This window comes from Mytilus galloprovincialis, chromosome 4, assembly GCF_965363235.1.
Source record: "Mytilus galloprovincialis chromosome 4, xbMytGall1.hap1.1, whole genome shotgun sequence".
Lineage (NCBI taxonomy): Eukaryota > Metazoa > Mollusca > Bivalvia > Mytilida > Mytilidae > Mytilus > Mytilus galloprovincialis.
Genome location: NC_134841.1, coordinates 94,878,165 through 94,898,575, shown reverse-complemented (window position 1 = coordinate 94,898,575; position 20,411 = coordinate 94,878,165). Strand labels below are relative to the sequence as shown.

The following is a 20,411-nucleotide window of genomic DNA, read 5'->3' as shown; positions in this document are numbered from 1 at the left end:
TTATCACATAAACAACACGACGGGTGCCGCATGTGGGGCAGGATCTGCTTACCCTTCCGGAGCACCTGAGATCACCCCTAGTTTTTTGGTTGGGTTCGTGTTGTTTATTCTTTAGTTTTCTATGTTGTGTCGTGTGTGCTGTTGTTTGTTTGTCTTTTTCATTTTTAGCCATGGCGTTGTCAGTTTGTTTTAGATTTATGAGTTTGACTGTCCCTTTGGTATCTTTCGTCCCTCTTTTATTAGTGTGTTTCTCTGTGCTGAGTTTTCTTATGTTTGTTTCGGATGTCACCTAGTGTTGTTGTAAAATGTGTGATATTTTAAACATTGCCATATAAGCGGGAGGTTTTGCATGCCACAAAACTAGGTTTAACTACCTATATTTTCTATATTTCTGTCCTGTTCCATATTTGGAATATGGCAGTTATTATCAAATAACTCTCTTCTATGTATATTTGCGTTTGTGTGTGTTGCACTTTTTAAACAGCGGCAAGCAATGTTGCCCTGTAGGAATATGCCAGTTGTACTCCATTCGTTTAATGTGTTTATGCTTTTGACTTAGCCATTTGATTAGGGACCTGAATTTTCATTTTTCCTCGGAGTTCAGTATTTTGTGATTTTACTTTTTTCTTTATTCATATATTTGGCCTACATGTATTTCTTACTTTCAGAGACACTTTTACAATTGTATTTATCCTTAAAAAAAAATTATTGAATAATATATACTAATATCATGAAATTCAATGTAATGAAAAACATTTGAAACAAACATGCTATACATTTAGATCAACTATCTTAAGCTAACTTTTACAATCATTGAGGACCATACAGCAATGACTGAATATTCATGAATTGATTAAACTTTACGCAATCCAAGTGGGACTTGACAGATCTTTATGTAATAACAATTTCAAGATATAATATCATTTGAATATCAATAAGGAAATAAAATAACAAATCAACAGGTAATAAGTTTTGTTTGGTTGAAACATATTCAAACGATGTATTTCCTTTTAACTTTTGGCCTTTTTATATCGTTCCAATTTCTTATGGTATTTTGACATAGCAAAATCTTGTGACTTTATAGCTTCATGTTTTTGTCTATCAAACATTCTATCCATATTCATGAATTTGTTTTCCTCGTTTTTACATAACGCCTTGCACATGCGCACATCAATGTCTACTTGACTCTGAGGTTCCCATGTATGGTCGAGAGATGTTTTTCTTTTTGGTCTCACCAGTGCATCTCTCGTGTGGTCCAACGATTTCCTTCTTTCGGGTTGCCCATTTGTCATTTCCCCGCTTGTATTTACGGTTGAAATGTTTTCATATGTTTTACCGTCAACTTCAGTCCGTGTACTATTTGCTATTGTATGTGTTTTTATATTTTCATTGGACATTTTCAGTTTCTATGGCATTCAGTACAAATATCCTCTAAATCTGTGTCACGTCTTTCTTTATCTGAAAAGTGCAAATTAATTATGAGAATGATACAATATTCTGTTACCATGCATTAATACTGAGTTTTACATTGATGTGTGTATGTATATTCTACATTGGCTGGTTAGATGTACTAGAGGGGGAGGGGGAGGGTCACACAAAACATGTTTAACCCAGCTGCATTTTTTTTACTTTCCCAAGTCAGGAGCTTCTGGCCTTTGTTAGTTAAGTATTTTTTAAACAAATTCTAGTTCACTAGTTTGTTTTTGAGTTTAATATGACTTCCATTTTCACTGAACTAGAACACATTTTTATTTAAGGGACTACTGAAGCATACCTTCGGGTGTCGGTTTCTCGCTGTGTTGAAGACCAATTGGTGGCCTTCGGCTGTGATCTACTCTTTGGTCGGCGTGATGTCTCTTTGACATACTTCACATTTTTATTCTTAATTCAATGAAGGTACTAGTAACACCTAACAAATAACTACAATACTAGGAAAGGCACAAGTAGATGGATTGTCAGTCTTAACCTTTTCCTGGTATTGCATTGGTATGTTTCCTTTATAATGTTGTTTGTCTTTTGATTTCTTTAGTCATTCTTGCTTGGTTCTGTTGAATTTCGATTTATGAATGCCTTGCAGATGACTTCTTATATTTAGTGACCAATCATATGTTTAGAGTAAGGAGATAGACCTAGGTATTTCAAACAGTTAGATCTTTTAAAATATATATCACCAAACAAATGTATGTAAAATAAAGGGTCTTGTTATCCAAATTTAACGATGTTTCATCAACCTACTACTATTGAAACTAGCAATAACACAAACGCAGGGAGTATTGATAATCACTCTCCGACTCCCCCTTTTAATTTCGTAGTATATTAATATGAAATTATGGTGACCGCGGTGCCTAACCACTGATCTAGCGCACAAATAATTTCAAACAAAGTTAAAAAAATATCCGGCTTACATTAAATAACATAAATAACAATATACTGACAATGTCTATCTAAGTTAGATATTGTACAAATGGAAACTCCTTTGTTTTGTAAGATATATCGTGAGTATGAAACTGGATACAACATTTCTATTTTCGATTTTTTTCGTGTCTACGGGTCAATTATTACACATACTAGTATGTGCAAAAATATAAAAAAAATAAATAAATAACGACCAAATTATCAAAAGGGAGTATTATTTTCGAATAAAAGTAAGACTTGGTGGTGGTTCTGGTTTCATCTAGGCTCTATCCTGATGTGTAATGAAAACCAAATAGATAATATGGCTAGTAAAAACTGTCAATATTGTTAGTTGTTACGCTATCCATAATGCTGACAAAAACACACTTAGGACATTTTTACTTGACAATTTCACTGATGTGGTATCATATGTCATTTGTATTTTATTATTTGTTAGGGTGCTAGAATGTGTTCTTACAAATTTTTTTATATTGATAAAATGTAAATAACAAAAATACCATACTGCAAGGATAATTCAAAACGAACAGTCCCCTGGTTTTATAGCCAGCTAAACCTCTCACGTGTATGACAGTCGCATAAAATTCCATTATATTCACAACAATGTGTGAACAAAAAAAAAACCCAGACAACATGGGTAAAATGTCAAAAATATGGGTACAGCAGTCAACATTGATTATAATCTTTATCAGTGTAAAAATAAATATGTAAAAAAAAACGACAAAGCACGTTAGCAAAAATGTACGACCAGACTTCAAAATATAACAACAATAACACATTACCAGGATGTATAAGCACCGAGCAACACCAATAGGATATTACCAAATATGGTCTATACAGGTATACAGTCTAGGTAGCAGCTGCAAGTTCTTGGATATCGAGTGAGTTGGGAAATGCATATCCTTTACGCAGGTGGGTGAAAGTGGTATATTGCTACTACGTCGAGGACATTGATAATTTCAAACTTAAAATCGACTCGTTTGTTATGGATTTTGGTACTTTGATGTCTGTGTATGTCAAATTCGAGGTATAAGTCTAAAAATGAGGCGAATGAAGCAGTATCTGTTGTTACTTTATTTGTTGGATGGAATATTAATGGAACCCAATAAAAAAACGTTTGGATTGTTTATGGAAAGAAAATTAACTGATCTAACGTCTTTGAAGGAACTCAACTCATATGGAAATAAGAACAGATCAGCAAGGTAAGGCGTTCAGTTCCCTCGATTTATATTATCATTATCTAAGGATACAGATACAAAAATCTTCCTAAAAAGATTAGTTATAATCAGCGACTTTTCTGTTCATTTACTGTTTCACGTAAAAATATTACGAGGCAGTGTTTCTTATCCTACCTTTTTTATGGTGCGTACACATGTAATTCGTTTAATTTTAATTTTAATTCGTATCAACAATGCGAATTGGTTAATGCGATTTAGCCAATTTGAAACAATTCGAATTAAAAAGGAAGAGTGTATAACGCGATTAGCGAATTCTATTCGCATTCGATTCGAACTCAATTCAAATTGAATGCGAATTTTGTAGGTTAATGGCTTCAAATCATGTTGGCTTTAGGCAATATTAAACTGAACAAAAAGTACAGGATTGTCAAACATCATTTCAATTTCATCAAATTGTCCATCACAAATTGATAACATAAATCAAGATTATACAAATAGGACACAGTTTTTTTTTATTGTCGTTGCTAAACGTTCGAATAAAATGTACGTGTGAACTAGGCATAATGCAGAACTGTCATCTTACATATGACGTGATGTAGTAAGTAAAATAATTTTAAAATAAATAGTTTATTTTTCTGATAGTCTGACGATTGTAAATATTTTCTTTCCACAGCACGCACAGAAATGTTAAACCCGGCCATAATTATTATGAAACTGTCCGAAGCCAGAAACCTATAATCCAGAAGTTGTCATTTGACATATTGATTTTCATTCACTGCTATAGTTTGAATTATGTCGTTGTTTTCTGATGTTTTTTCATATTCTATTTCAACAGGGCCTCTTTAAAGCTCTTTATAAAAGTATGGGTTTTTTACATTGTTGTAAGGCTGACTGGTCAAAAGTTACATCATAAAAATATTGAACTCCGAGGAAAATTCAAAACGGAAAGTCCATAATTAAATGGCAAAATCAAAAGCACAAACACATCAAACGAATGGATAACACCTGTCATATTCCTGACTTGGTGACATATAGTTGATCACATTTTCTCTGGTTCTTTTTATATGGATAGTTGTTTCATTTGCAATCTTGCTACATATACCTATTTATTGTTTTTGTTTATTTATAATGTATAATTGAGTTTAGTTAACATGTATATATCTGTCAAGTGCTTAGGTAATTTCAGATATTGCTTTGTTGTTATCTCCAGTATAACAGCATCTTATCTATGTATAACTTTGTTCCCTTGGTGGGGTTGGTTCTGTTCAACTTAACAGCATTTTATGGGTTAATGACTTCAAATTATTTCGACACAAAGCATTACTATACTGTGGAAAAGTCGAGGATGATGAACTATCATTTCAATTTCATTAAATTGTTCAACACAAATTGATAACGTCAATCAATCTCGTACATATGGGAAACATTATTTTTGATTATATATATATATCTATTCTCGTAACCAAAGGTACAATGGTACAGAGACATATACAAATAAATTAACATAGTATAAATTTTAGATACAAATGTAAAGTAGAGACATAAAGGAGTTACCCAGGAGATTCTAGGCATTTCATAATAATTCTTATAAATTTAAACCGATTGTTTAGTTCAGACGGGTTGTTGCTATTTATTAGACCTTGAAATTTTAAAATATTTATTCTGTTTACAAAATGATGCTTTAGTAGCATTTGTCTACTTTCGTCCATTGCCGAACATTCTAAAATATAATGGAACTCGTCGCCAATATCACCGGAATTGCACCGGAAAAGTACAAATACGATTTTATCTCTGATTATTTTGCAATCTACCAATTTCGATTAGAGTTTTTGTGTTCAAAGTTGCAAATCTACAAAACGACCCCATTTTTGTCATAAAAAAATATCAAAGTAGGTTTTAAAATTTATACTGTTTTTGAATAGTTTATAAAAGAGGGACGAAAGATACTAGAGGGACAGTCAAACCCATAGATTGAAAATAAACTGACAACGCCATGGCTAAAAATAAAAAGATACACAGACAAATAATGTTACAGAAGACACAACATAGAAAACTTAAAGCAAAGCAACACGAACCCCACCAAAAACTGTTCTGTTTCTGTCTTCAATGCATTTTAATTTTCGTAGTTTGGATGATCTTTATAGGTGGCACAGTAGTATTTGCATCCCAGAATTTAGGTTGCTCTTTTGTGTACCCTACTTAGGTTAATGTATATAAACAGTGTGAGTGGACAAAAAATACAGTATCAACTGAACATACTTTCCCAAACTGAGGGATGAATCAGGTGTAGAAAAATATGAAATAATTTTACATACAGATGAAAATGAATTTTTGAGAATTTTTTTAAATGTTGTATTCACTGCACCATAAAAGACCTAAAAGTACTAGTGGCCTTAGGTTTTTAAAAATAGCAAAAAAAGTAAACGGTCATGATACATATTCAAATTCATTTCTGAATAGTAAAATGAAAGTACTTCAGTTAACTGTGAACGTAGAATTTTTTGCAGTGTTAGAAAGTGGTGAAAATTCTAAAAAGGCTATCATTATCCCTTATGGGCCAGGAAATATTACCGTGCCACCTATACCTTTTTTATTCGTAAGTCACAGATGTTTTTATAAAAGGTGGAGGCGTATGGCGTACAAAACGTTAATTCTGGTTTCTGTACAAAAACTGAAGATGTTTAAATTTAATCGCTTGCCACAAAAAGTGTACCTGAAAATGTTCTGAATTAAGACTTATGACTGTAAAAATGGTCACTACAATCGATTTGTCAGAGATCGAAGCGTTCGACACATAGTGATATAGTTCCTCTTTTTTTTTTTTAAATGTTTGGAATGATTGTTTAGGTTATTCGCAACAAAAATTTGTTATTCGGAGAAGGAAGGAATTAATTTCAACAATAATACGCGTCAAACTACTAAAATCAAATAATGATAATAACACTTTAAAAATTTGGTTACCACATGCACGAAGCGTTGTTCTTGATTAACCTACAACGAGAACGCCCAAAATTGAATATATACATAAAATCTTGAATTTCTTAATTTAAGAATCTTAAAGTGAAATATATCACAATGAAATAAAAAAAAAAAAAAAAAAAAAACTCATAAAATCATAGAAGGCATAGTACTTACATTTTTCAAACTATTTCAATGTTTTGAATGTTCACAATGAAAAGGAAAGTTTTCGATTATTGATAGGCGATAAGTTTACTAACAACTGTAGTATTTTTCAATATATTATCTCATAACCCTTTTATTCAATTATCAAAATTGATACCTGAGTTAACCAAAATTAAATATATAACTGCAGATAACGCATATGTTTCCATTTTCTTTGTTTACTTCACATTGAAATACACGTTTTGTGGATATTTGAAATTGTATCACGTAAAGAAATAATGTCAGAATTTAATTCTTTATGTTTTAAATCACTGACATCTCATGAGTTCAGTATAAATAATAATGACATGAATAAACAACCTACTGGTAACTTACATACACTATATACGCTCATTCTACTTAACAAACTTTCCAAACCAGTCCCTGTTTAAATCTAGTCAGATCATAGTTATACACTCTTTAGAGCTTGGTTTATTGTACAAGTCTATTATTGTAGACTGTATTTGATCTCTAATTGTCGTTGTTTTGGTTTTTTGAACTTCTTAATTCATACATAGTGTAAAAAGATCTATGTTCATAAATTTGAATACGAAATACATTGTATGCGATTTATCCTGGATACTAATAATTTCGATTTTTCAACTGAGTCACAACATCAAAAACGTGGTGCACACTTTAAAATATTCAGTGTGCACCACATTTTTTTATGTTATTTCTTCATAGACAGAAAAATATTAATGTCATTCCTAAAATGTCAAAATCAAAAGTTTATATACACAAATGGAATCCAACTGTCAATTCCTGATTTGGTACAGGCATTCATTTATGTAGAAAATGGTGGATTGAAACTGGTTTTATAGCTAGCTTAACCTCTCATTTGTATTAAAGTCGCACACAACTCAATTATATACGAACGATGCACATTTTATACGACATTTTCAATACTTTATATCAAGACATATTTATGGAAACCGATTGTAATTTATATCATAATACACCTATTGTTCTATCTGTCACGGAATTGCATAATTGAGTTATATGATATATGCTGTTTTGTTAAGAAGGTCGTTAAAACTAATCTTTATACAAATAAGAAGATGTGGTATGATTGCCAATGAGACAGCTATTCATCAGAGTTCAAACGAGAAAGATATAAACAATTAAAGGTCACATTACGTGCACATGATCAAGTCTGATTACCTCATAAAAAGCAATTAAAATTACCATAACAAGGAATTTAAAAGTTGTATACTCAATGCACATTATTTTTTCTCGAAGTTTCTGGAATTCAAATGACGCAGTTTTTGTCAAATGCTTATTTTTACATTTGTTTGTGCGTAGGTTGTCACGAAATGCTTAACTAGTGTCATGTAATGAACAACTGAAAAGTAAATAATGAAACTAATTATAATTAAAACGTGACTTTAGTGATGCATAAAATGACCTATAGTGTTTATCGTTCCATTTGCAAATGTACATCTTATGTTCTGGGAAATGTTTTGGTCTACATAATTGTATTTACGGCGTATATTATGTTGATTAAAATGTGCTCATAACAAGGTTAAATAATTATGCATTTTGTCAAAAATTTCTGATGCCAGTAAACAGTCTAAATGATAAGTTGTCGGACAGATTGAAAAATTGCTTACAAAGTTCCAGTAAAAACATATCTTTAGATTCAAATTTCAAACGTTGTAGAAATTAGGGTAACTTCTCAAACTACAGGTAAGCATCATGCATGGAAATGTATTACGTGTTCCTTGTTCAGGAAAAAATCGACATGTTTTAAATTCAATTGATGATGCAGTAGTAATATAACAAGTAACAAATGTTGTAAACGGACGTTGTCAAACTCGGAGGTGATGAAGGTTAAAACAATCCATCCTTTGGGTTCATGAATGAAGGCAACAGTAGTATACCGCTGTTCGAAAGTCATAAATCGATTGAGAGAAAACGAATCCGAGTTTCAAACTAAAACTGAGGTAAACACATCAACTATTAGAGGAAAACAACCAAAGAACAGAAACACTGAAATGCAACAAAAATACCAAAACGACAATGCAACACACAGATAACGAACTATAAGATAACATCTGCCATTTTCCTGACTTGATATACTAGGACATTTTATAAACAGAATGTCCAGAATACACCAAGGTGACCTGTGTTTGTAGAGGTTTCAAACAATGTTTGAGTATAAACATTACCACTTTTGCAATCGACTTCCTTCTTATTATTCAACACGGTAAAGATTAAAAAGAAAAGAATGATGAATTAATTTTTGGAATAATGTTACATCTATTGAATGATCTTACCGAGAATTTTTTAAAGAAATATACAGCTCGAAAAGGTCTCCCGGCTCAACCGGGAAATGGCTAGTGGCGATAAACAGAAAGGAGAGGCGAAATAGAAAAAGAAAACTCCAAACAGCTCATGAGTCGGAGTAGTATTTTTCAATCTCGTCAAGACAAATTTTAAACGAGGAAACAAACGTGGAAACAACAAGGCGGGAAAACGATAGCAAAACGGAATGGACACTGCCGTCTGATGGCGGCGGAAGCGAAGAAAGGACGGGTCGACTTGGATATTTCCCTCCAAAGTCACGGCAACTCGACTCTCAGTCGATATCAATGTGTTATTTGTTTTACATTTGTCATCACATATTCTCCCGTTTTTACTTCTTTTTTCATAATTGAAAGAGTTCATGTTTTCCCAAATCTGCCGAGTGACGACCACTATTGCAAATAATAAATTTTTCATATCAGACCCCTAAAAAACATTTCTGAAAATATAGAATTTACGGTACTATAGTGCTAATCATACTGTGAAAAATATTATTTTTAACTCTAAGCCTATGACGAAACTATATTTTCACATCATAAAAGGATAGTTACTGTGAACTACTAATGCATGTATTTGTTTGAACACACTTGGTCGTCTGTACTCTTGTAGTGTACTAGTTAGAAGTACTTTTACCAATACGAAACTAGGGCGTTCAAAATATTGTCTTCCTGTATGTGAATTAAACACACATTTCACACTTCATTACATATATATTTATCACAACACAATGGTTCTTCAACTTATAACTAGAATCAATCACCCTACGGAAGTAAAGTAAATGTCAATCACTTTTAGGACATCAGTGGAATAAAAAGTCATAAATTATCAAAATAGTCATCATTTTCTTTTAGATCTTTGTAAAGTTTTTTTTTTCTCGATTTCTTGAAAATATTAAACTTAAAGATCAATCGAATACTTCGGTCACGGTTGATCACGGATATGTTTTCTTTGTCGTTTCTCTGATCCCGTTTTCTCGTCCTTTATAATATCCAATAAATGTGTTCGTTTTATATGCATATGCATATTCATAATATTATGATTGTATGTATACCCTTATTGTAATATGGAGAAGACTTCATAAGTACGTTTTACACGTGTCTCCTCTATGTTGCTTTGATTGGGCACAAACAATAGAGAGGGAGGGAGGAGTGATTTTTTTTGCAGCTAGATTATTTTGTTAGCTACAACTATTATTTTCGAGTGTCTTGATTGAGTATTTTCATCATGTATTTTTGTTTGTTCTTAGAGATATATGGCCAGTATTCACCACAAATAATCTTAACCAAAACCAAAAATTGAATGTAGACTGTTTATCGTCCCTCCGAAACAAATGATGGAGTTTGAAACGAAATTGTGAATATAGTGTACATGTATATGCATACAACCATATAAAATTGTATTATTTGCATTGATGGTGTTAAATAATCTGGGTATTGTTGTATCAAATGCTGTGTGTGATGCCTTTATTACACCATAAATGTATTAAACTAGACATACATGACATAAAATGATTATTTTATGCATGTTTTTTGACACAGTTAAATTAGAATCAAGGCCTTAAAAACAACGATCAGGGGCGGATCCAGGATTTCCGGTGGGAGGAGGGGGGGGGGGAAAGTTTTATTTTCGAAAAAAAATTTGAGGTAAAATTATTCTTCTATAGATAGGGGTGATATGTAGATATCTCGAACTATTGTGTGGTAAGATTAGCGAGAAATTAAAGTTTCAAGCTGAAACCGCCTTAATCCACACCTGACAAGAATCTACAATCACCGCAATTAACAAGAAATATGTGAGCTTCTATTCATTTAGACTACCCCCATATATATCCCCGAAAACGGGACTGAAAACAATAAGGATAGAGGCTGACCTCAATCAGGAGTACACAAGCTGACCCTCCATATAAAAAAACATCAGGCGAATGTTATGTCAATGGTTGCTTGGAAAACTGGTGTTACATTCATTTTAGTCAATCGAATATCTTCAGGGTGGAAATGTAATAATGACGTACTAGTAATAGATTTGTATGCTTCCTAGTAAATCATCCGGACCAAATATCAAGTGACTGACCGATAGATGGACGGACAGAGGTAAAACAATATGTCCCTATTTTTCGGAGAACCACCGAGCTATGATGTCAAGATCTCCCACAAATCTACAAAAATCTCCTAGCTCACGCACTAAGGGATTTATATTGCATATATGAGTGAGTTTATAAAGCTACAGTTATAAAGCTGCAGCCGTAGTCATGCGAACATTTTATTTTGATTCTGTGTTTCATGCAAACCGATCTACAATTAAGACACCAGCACCTGTTGCAAAACTATCTATATAGAAATATCAGGTAATATCTTAACTAAAAACCTTGAAAGACATGGTGCTGGTAGTTGTGACATAAAGACATACAGGAACACCACAAATAAATAATTGTTTTGCACATCGTCAATGTGTCTAAGCCAATTGTACATGGTTTCAATAATGTGAAATTTAACTGCCTGACTTACGAATTACTTTAACACCTAATAACACCAGCCCTGCCAAACTTGGTTAAGACGATTGAAATGTGAAGAGTCAGACAGATACTAGACGGGCGGTCCGCAAAGTAAGACGAGACAGATCAAAATTGCTCACCTGACCAATAATAATATTATGTTTTTGCTAATGAAAATTTTTACTTTTACCAGCGATTTTTAATTGTCCTTTCATAATATCTTTTTTTTTTACTTTTTTTTTGTTTTCGGAGGTCGTGCCAGACTTAACTGTGTTCGCCACAAACAACTAAAATGCATTTACAAAGTTATGTTTATTTTCTTGGGATCCAAATCATGTAAAAGGGTATATAATTCGACTAAATTTTTAGGTTGCAAGTGAGAAATAAAATTTAATATAGGCACAGAGATACAAATTTATAAACTAAGCTTTCGCTTGAAACAGTATTTCTATCTTTCATTACGGATATTATGAAAGAATCTCACCTGACTGCCGATTGTTTTCTTGATCGTGCCATGATGAAAGTGAGTAAGGGATGTTTTGAAACTTAGATTATCAAAGAAATTGATTATAAAAACCGCAAATACAACGTAATATTTGTTTTTACTTTAACTGCTAAAAAACTAGTATATTTGTCATCAAACGCAGCTCCGCGTTTGACATCTTCCTTCGAAACAATTTATAGCACTTTAATAAATCGTAGGTCAGTTGGTAAGTATAATCAGGTTTATTCTGTTAAACTGACTATTTTTTCATATATTTGAATGTTAAAAAAGATGTAATTGTCTCTTCTGATACTTTAAATAAGTTGAAAACAACTCATGCTTTGCAAATTTTAGGGGGGGGGGGGGGCACGCCCACCACGCCCCCGCCTAAATCGGACCCTGGACGATAGCTTACCCACATTAACGTCTTGGTATTAGACATTTACTGGCAAAAAATATTATTTTGCACTTTTGCACGAAAAGTAAAAAGTTTAAAGTCCTAAAGCAAATATGACAGAAACCATTTAACTGTTAATAATGATGTCTATAGACTAAAGTCGCGATAGAAAACATCTTTAAGATGATATCTGATAAATATTTTATACTTTTGTGATTTTCGAATTCAAACTTAAAACCAACAAGGTCGCCTTACCATACATTTTTTATATAATCACTTAAGTTAATGATGTTCTTCGGTGCGAAATGTTATATACCATGAAAGTTTAGAGTGAAAAATTTTATAATATACTATCTAACTTTAATCATCAAAACGCATAAGTAGTCCTGTATGATTCCCACCAGGTATGCATGACTGTTAAACAAATATATTAATAAATGCTGTTTTACAGTTCAATGGCAAGTATTTCATGCAAATGCATGATTTTTTCACAAATAGATTGATAGATGCTTGTTTAAAGTTCACTGGGAAGTGTTTCATGCAGATGCATGTCTGTTACACAAATAGATTGATAGATGCTTATTTAAAGTTCAATGGCAAATGTTTCATGCAGATGCATGACTGTTACACAAATAGATTGGTAAATGCTGTTTTACAGTTCAGTGGCAAGTATTTTATGCAAATGCATAACTGTTACACAAATAGATTGATAAATGATTTTTTTACAGTTCAGTGGTAAGTGTTTCATGCAGATGCATAATTATTACACATAAAGATTGATAAATGCTTGTTTAAAGTTCAGTGGCAAGTGTTTCATGCAGATGCATCACTGTTACAAATAGAGTGATAAATGTTTTTTTTAAATTCAGTGGCAAGTATTTCATGCAGATGCATAATTATTACACATATAGATTGATAGATGCTTGTTTAAAGTTCAGTGGCAAGTGTTTCATGAAGATGCATGACTGTTACAAATAGATTGATAAATGATTTGTTTACAGTTCAGTGGCAAGTGTTTCATGCAGATGCATAATTATTACACATAAAGATTGATAAATGCTTGTTTAAAGTTCAGTGGCAAGTGTTTCATGCAGATGCATGACTATTACAAATAGAGTGATAAATGCTTTTTTAAAAATTCAGTGGCAAGTATTTCATGCAGATGCATAATTATTACACATATAGATTGATAGATGCTTGTTTAAAGTTCAGTGGCACGTGTTTCTTGCAGATGCATGACTGTTACAAATAGATTGATAAATGATTTTTTTACAGTTCAGTGGTAAGTGTTTCATGCAGATGCATAATTATTACACATAAAGATTGATAAATGCTTGTTTAAAGTTCAGTGGCAAGTGTTTCATGCAGATGCATGACTGTTACACATATAGATTGAAAGATGCTTGTTTAAAGTTCAGTGGCAAGTATTTTATGCAGATGCAAAAATGCACACGAAGAGGATCATTTCATCAAATGCGTTGTAGTAAACCTCCAACTACATTAATAGTGTTTTCTATATACATTAAGTTCATAACTTATTTCAATTTATTTAATTCTATCATGGAAGTCATATTACTTCCATGATACTATGTATTAGTCTTCTTAGACCAATTGCTTATTTAGCTGCTCCTCTGAGATTATTGTGGCAATTTTAAATGTTGTGACCAAATAAGTTTGCATGAATTATAAATAAAATACGGGCTGCTGCCGGGTCTTTTGCTGTATTTGTATGCATCACCGTCATTCATGCGAATTAAAGTACTTGTTTCCAACTAGGCTCACGAGCATGCCTCCGTTTCACCGAAAAATTCCGCCTTAGTAATAATTTTGATTTTAATTTTTACACTCAATATTATTTTAAAAACCCAAGGTCTCAAAAAGAAACAATTATTACAAAAATAATTTGTATGTACTCAACGAGAGCAGCGTACAAGTTAACAAGTATGTTGAATATAAATTCGTTCAGACGACGTGTATATTTTATATCAGCTGTGTCACGGTAGCACCTCCTGGTCATTTCTTATTACCAGTAAATCATTAAATGCGGACAAATTACATTTTCATATTGATTTACGGACAACACTGAAATATATTCTTGTACAGCACAAACTATCATAAATGTCAAAAATATCATTAACGACTTTTGTCGAATGCACATATTGAACAAGGATGTATAGTTTGCTTACCGATGCAACAAACAAAAAAAGTATTCGGTGGAAAAAAGTTTTGATGGTTGTGTTATTAAAACAAACACTTCAACAATATTTAAGGAAAGCAATATATGTTTGTTTGAGCATTAAAGATATACATTAAACAAAATAAATGTTGCGAATTGGTGACATAAGTCAGAGGCTGTCCCTTTGGCCAAGTTTTTATTTTTGTTATCGCTATATGCAACTTAATTATTTAAGCACAAGAAAAAAGAATATATAACAACTTCAAAAGATATATATATTTAGGTTCACAAACATGTACATTTGTACTTTAATTTCTTTCAGGAAACAAAGTATTTATACCTATTCACCACAATATTAACCAAAACTATTAGCAAGATACATAAAAGACAATTACCTCTAAATTTATTATCTAATAAATTGTCAATATCATAGTCTAAGATTTGTAATGATGATGCTATAACAAACATATTAAATATGTCATTTGACACTTATGATAGTGTATTAACAGTCGGATATGGTCCTGTTTAATTATTCTAATCATACCTATAGGTGGAGCTAGATTGTCATCCACTTAATGAAGATACATGCCAAGCTGTTACATTAAAAACATCTGCATTGCATTATTATCATCATAGTTGTAAAGGACGTACGTGATATTAATTCAGAAAGGTAAGGTATAACGGACTAACAGTCTTTTTACAAGTGGTGTCGGTTCGTAAGGTATAGCGGACTAACAGTCTTTTAACAAGTGGTGTCGGTTCATTTTTGTTTCTTATATACCATTTAAAGCCAGATTCATATAATAGGAGAAAGATGCAGTCATTTGATTAACTATTGGTTTGTTTTATCACTTTCGTCACCTTTTTTTTTAACGGATACAATAAATTTGGCCATAGAATCAAATGAAAGTCATGCAGATTGTGAAGAATATGCAACGGAATAACAGCTCTTTTGACAAAAACTATTACGAGTTAAAAAAAACAACAAAAAAACTATTGACTTATCAACATATGAGTATAAATTACTCGAAAGTCCTTTACATTTAAGTATGAATTACTCCATGATTGTAAGGTTTTCTTGTGAAAATTGTTGCTGAATATTAAACAAAGACTCAAAACATGTTTTCAAACGATGATAACCGAGATTAATATGTTAAAATGTTGGGTATGACTTAGAAATGCACCACATTGAAAGCTTGTAGCCTACTATCAAACACTGCGAAACATTTTGAATGACAATTTTTGTATTAAACCTGACCAGCATTTTTTGCTTAATGCTTTTTTGCGTGTTTGTTCTCAATTTATTACTCGTGCTTATGGTATATAAACAAAACTCGGTTTCCATATATTATAAAATGTACAATTATAAAAACAATGATATTTATTTTTTTGCTAGAGCTGAATATTGGTTAAAAACATTACTAAACTATTAGAACTAGAACTAAATCTAGTTTTATGGCAAACTGCTATCTTGAATAAATTTCAGACTACGATTACAAGTTCTAACTACTACATATAACTTATAAATTGACTTTAAGATACATTAGGTTATTAACTATTTCGATTATTATTATATAAAAAGGATGTGGTATGGAATGACAATAACTATGAGATAAAATTTTGTCATATATCTTTGGAAGTTAACATATTTCTGAATCAGAAAACGCTGATAATAATCTCTTCTTTATGAGGTTTCCACCAAACGGGGAATTTGAATTTGTACACGTTTCCATTTGTAAAACCAAAGCAGTGCAGTCTCTATTTAAGAACAACACCCAAATCTTGGCCTTATGGACACAGAATAGATATCAGAATTAAATAGCACATTTAACATCTGAGTTTTTCAAGGTTCCCTATTTTCTCTTTGTTAGCATTATAATCAATTATTTATTACTCGCTGACTTCTGCATTTCACACAATAACTTAGACAAAAACTATTAGGTGAACAATGCAGTTTTATTTGTACCAAAATGTATATTCGTGGTATTTTTACTGTGTACATATGCAAAAAATAGTTAATTGATTACAATAACTGTCAAATATTCTGAAAAACAATAACACAATATTTACATTACTATGAAAAAAAAAACAAACAACAGGGAAGTGTATAACTTATAATTAGTCATATCACATAGACATCAGACTTATTAGTATACGATTTTAAGCGGTAAAATATCCCCTATTTTTTTCGAGACTATTTATAGATTCACAGATTCTAGAATTCAAATATAGAAAAATGTTCAATCAGGGACCGAACAACGCATTGATTATTGAATGCGTTTAGCGTATGCTTACATCATCGGAGTTGTTCTGTCAAAAATATTTTTTTTCGATATTTTAATTCTTGAATTATTTAAAAAATAGATTTTATTACAATTCGTTTATTGAAATTCCATTGAACCATAGATGTAAAAATACATCTATGATTGAACATACAAGGAATGGTACCGTTAATTTTTTCTTCGCATTTTCAATTTGTTTGGAGGCAGCGGGCGCGCTATATCTCTATATTATGTGACCGGGTACAATAAAAACTGCATAAGAGAGCAAATATGTTGTGTTCTATTCCGAGAGAAAACAATGTGTATAATGACGTGTACTTACAAAAACCAATTGTATATCAAACATTTTACCATAAGTATACACATGTAAAGGCACGTGCATATCACTTTAAATTCTTCAGACGAATATGCTGTTCTATTCAGAAACCAATTCACTTAAGAAAACATACATGTACTGATATAATACCAATACAGAATAAAGGGATGTATAGCAACAATTTGAATTTTTACTCGGAAACAAAGACGATGCTGACAAATCAACTGAGAAACAGATATTTACAAAATGGGTCGATTTGTTTACTAAGTAAATAGTAAAAAAAGCCCAACATATTAATAACTTATGTAGGTGTTGGTTTTGAAGATTCTGCTAATAATAACTTTTTTATTTTGTAAATATTTACAGCCTGCACTTTTTGTTGTTTTGTGTTTGTTTTATGGTAGTTTATGGACATACTTACTGTCAATAAAATCATAACGTTGAACCCATCAAGTGTAATTATTAAGCGTCAACTATAAAGCGTAGGCGTCAACTGTCTATCGTATGAAATATTTCTTCTGTAGAAGCCCAGTGATTTATTTCGTCATTACGCGAACCACAAAGCTGACCACATCTATGTGAGAATTTGACCATATGGATTTTCTGTTTTATTTTTCAGGCATACAAGTTACAAAATGTTAAAAGGGATTATCCTTATTGTGATCATTCAGGTCGTAAATGCAAAACATTTCGGTAAGTATTGAATTAATCTAAAATTGGGAAAATTGCTTGATAAAGTTCATGTTTTCGTGCATCAATCATAGATTAGACAGTTGCAAATTTAACTCGCATACCAAAGATGCAAAGGACCTTGTTATTTGCACCTGTTAAATTATAGACTGATGCATGTAATTATAAAAAAAAGATATATTGGTATTTACAATGAATCAGTAAATTAAGAATGAATAAGAAAAGACTTAATTTCTTTGTACGTATATGCTAAACATAAAAATGCATCTCAAGCAACAAAATTGAAACTTTTGTAGTCAGGAAGTATTAAACAATATTCAACCGAACTGTCTGTAAATTTATTTTTGTATAATGAGTCAAAATATTCAAAACGGATAGTCCCTTATCAAATGACAAAACGTATAGTCCCTTATCAAATGACAAAACGGATAGATCCTTATCAAATGACAAAACGGATAGTCCCTTATCAAATGACAAAACGGATAGTCCCTTATCAAATGACAAAACGTATAGATCCTTATCAAATGACAAAACGGATAGTCCCTTATCAAATGACAAAACGGATAGTCCCTTATCAAATGACAAAACGTATAGATCCTTATCAAATGACAAAACGGATAGTCCCTTATCAAATGACAAAACGGATAGTCCCTTATCAAATGACAAAACGTATAGATCCTTATCAAATGACAAAACGGATAGTCCCTTATCAAATGACAAAACGGATAGATCCTTATCAAATGACAAAACGGATAGTCCCTTATCAAATGACAAAACGTATAGTCCCTTATCAAATGACAAAACGGATAGATCCTTATCAAATGACAAAACGGATAGTCCCTTATCAAATGACAAAATCGAAATCTCAAACTCACCAAACAAATGGATAACAACTGCCATATAATACCTGACTTGGAACAGACATTTTTCTTATGTAGAAAATGTTGGATTCAACCTGTTTTTAAAGCTAGCTAAACTATTTCTTGCGTTTGATAACACTTGGTTTTATTCACCTAGCAAACATTGAATTTTAATATGTAAAGAAAGCGCACAAAAACTGATATCATTGTCGCATGGAGTCTTAAAATGTTATAACATAAATAAACTCATCATAGATACCAGGACTAAACACATTCTGAAATTTAGCTTTTAAAAACTACGTTATCTTTTGTTATACACATAAAATACAACTATGTTGATTACTATTGATTTGATTATGATTTCACTCATTCTTTTAGCTTTCTTTGGCCAACCGTCATACAATGCATTCAATAGGAATAAATTTATGGCGGATTTCATGACGACATTCAATCAGCTTATGAGTTTGCAACAACCTAAGATATCACAACCTAAAAGTTATCCAGGTTTCCCGCCATTGTTTCCATTTCCAGGGATAAAAGGGAAAAAAACTGCCTTCAAAACCATTGATTTCAGTGATTTGGCTCCTGGTTCTAAGAAAACTTTCAAAGTTGACAACGGACAAGGAATAGCATTTAGGTATGAAATGATAAGATTAAACACGTGATAATATAGAAGTAAAAACACATAAAACGATATGAATAGCTTATTTAAAGCTACACATGGATTCACACAAAAAAGTGAATATTCGTTCCCACAAAAACATATATAGAAGTAGCGACATCATTTCTTTTAAAATCTAAGATTAAACACTTTGATGCACTGAAAGGGCAAATAGTATTTTATGAGTCATTTCAAAAATAAAAATACATAAATAAAATGGACCGGAGTTAGCAGTTTAAGAACTGTGATATATATTTATACAATGGCCCTTAGAAAACAAATACTGAAGTCAGAAAATAAAGCAAAGTTTCAAATAGTTTCTCCTTCAACATTCATTAAGGTAAGGATTAAATAACAATGTAACGTCTCACGGTTCTACTCCGTGAGGAACTGTCAAGGTATATGTAGTTAATACTTAAATGCAACAAAATGTGCTAAAATAAAACTGCAGGCTTTGTCTGTCGTTAAACATATGTTATCATACCTTGCTTTAAATGAAGAGACTCTGGTTATTGGACATCAAACCAAATATCTGTATTATCCTTCAAACATTAAACGAATATATAATACAAAATAGACAAAATCTTAATTCGGCATTTTATTTTTATACAGGAGTAAAAGCGGAAACGGAGGAGGGATGTCATTTTCAAGTGGAACCGGAAACGGAAGAGGTTTTGCTTTCGGAGGAACATTGGATGGCCGTAATAATGGGGAATTTGTTATGAGTCAGAGTGGTCCAGGAATTAAAGGAGGAAAAGTTACGTATTCAAAGGGTGTTCCTAAATTTGCAAAAGGACTATTCAGCATGTTTCCCTTTTTAAAATAAAAGGGGTCCCGATAGGCTAAGATTATCATTATGTCATGATACACCAATGCTGTATACTCATATACTTTTTGGAGAAACATTAAAACACGGCTATAAAATACTTGCATACATCCCAGTATGGCGATAACACAAACAGTCACTGTTGTGTGATAACTGTGTATACTACATGTAC

General features: G+C 31.8%; 1 protein-coding gene and 1 long non-coding RNA gene across 2 annotated transcripts; one reads left to right on the top strand and one right to left on the bottom strand.

Annotated features, from left to right (window-relative positions):
- Nucleotides 1-728: 728 nt before the first annotated feature.
- Nucleotides 729-6,815, bottom strand: LOC143073459 (uncharacterized). The gene is made up of 2 exons (XR_012977505.1): nucleotides 6,726-6,815; nucleotides 729-1,458 (listed from the first exon to the last, which is right to left on the bottom strand). It is a non-coding gene; the product is annotated as an uncharacterized LOC143073459 (long non-coding RNA).
- Nucleotides 6,816-15,152: 8,337 nt separating this feature from the next.
- On the top strand, nucleotides 15,153-20,411 carry LOC143073458 (mytilin-3-like). Its single transcript, XM_076249019.1, has 4 exons — nucleotides 15,153-15,274; nucleotides 17,822-17,895; nucleotides 19,131-19,389; nucleotides 20,026-20,411. Exons 2-4 carry the CDS (start codon nucleotides 17,838-17,840, stop codon nucleotides 20,237-20,239), a joined length of 531 nt encoding a protein of 176 aa, XP_076105134.1. The 5' UTR covers nucleotides 15,153-15,274; nucleotides 17,822-17,837; the 3' UTR covers nucleotides 20,240-20,411.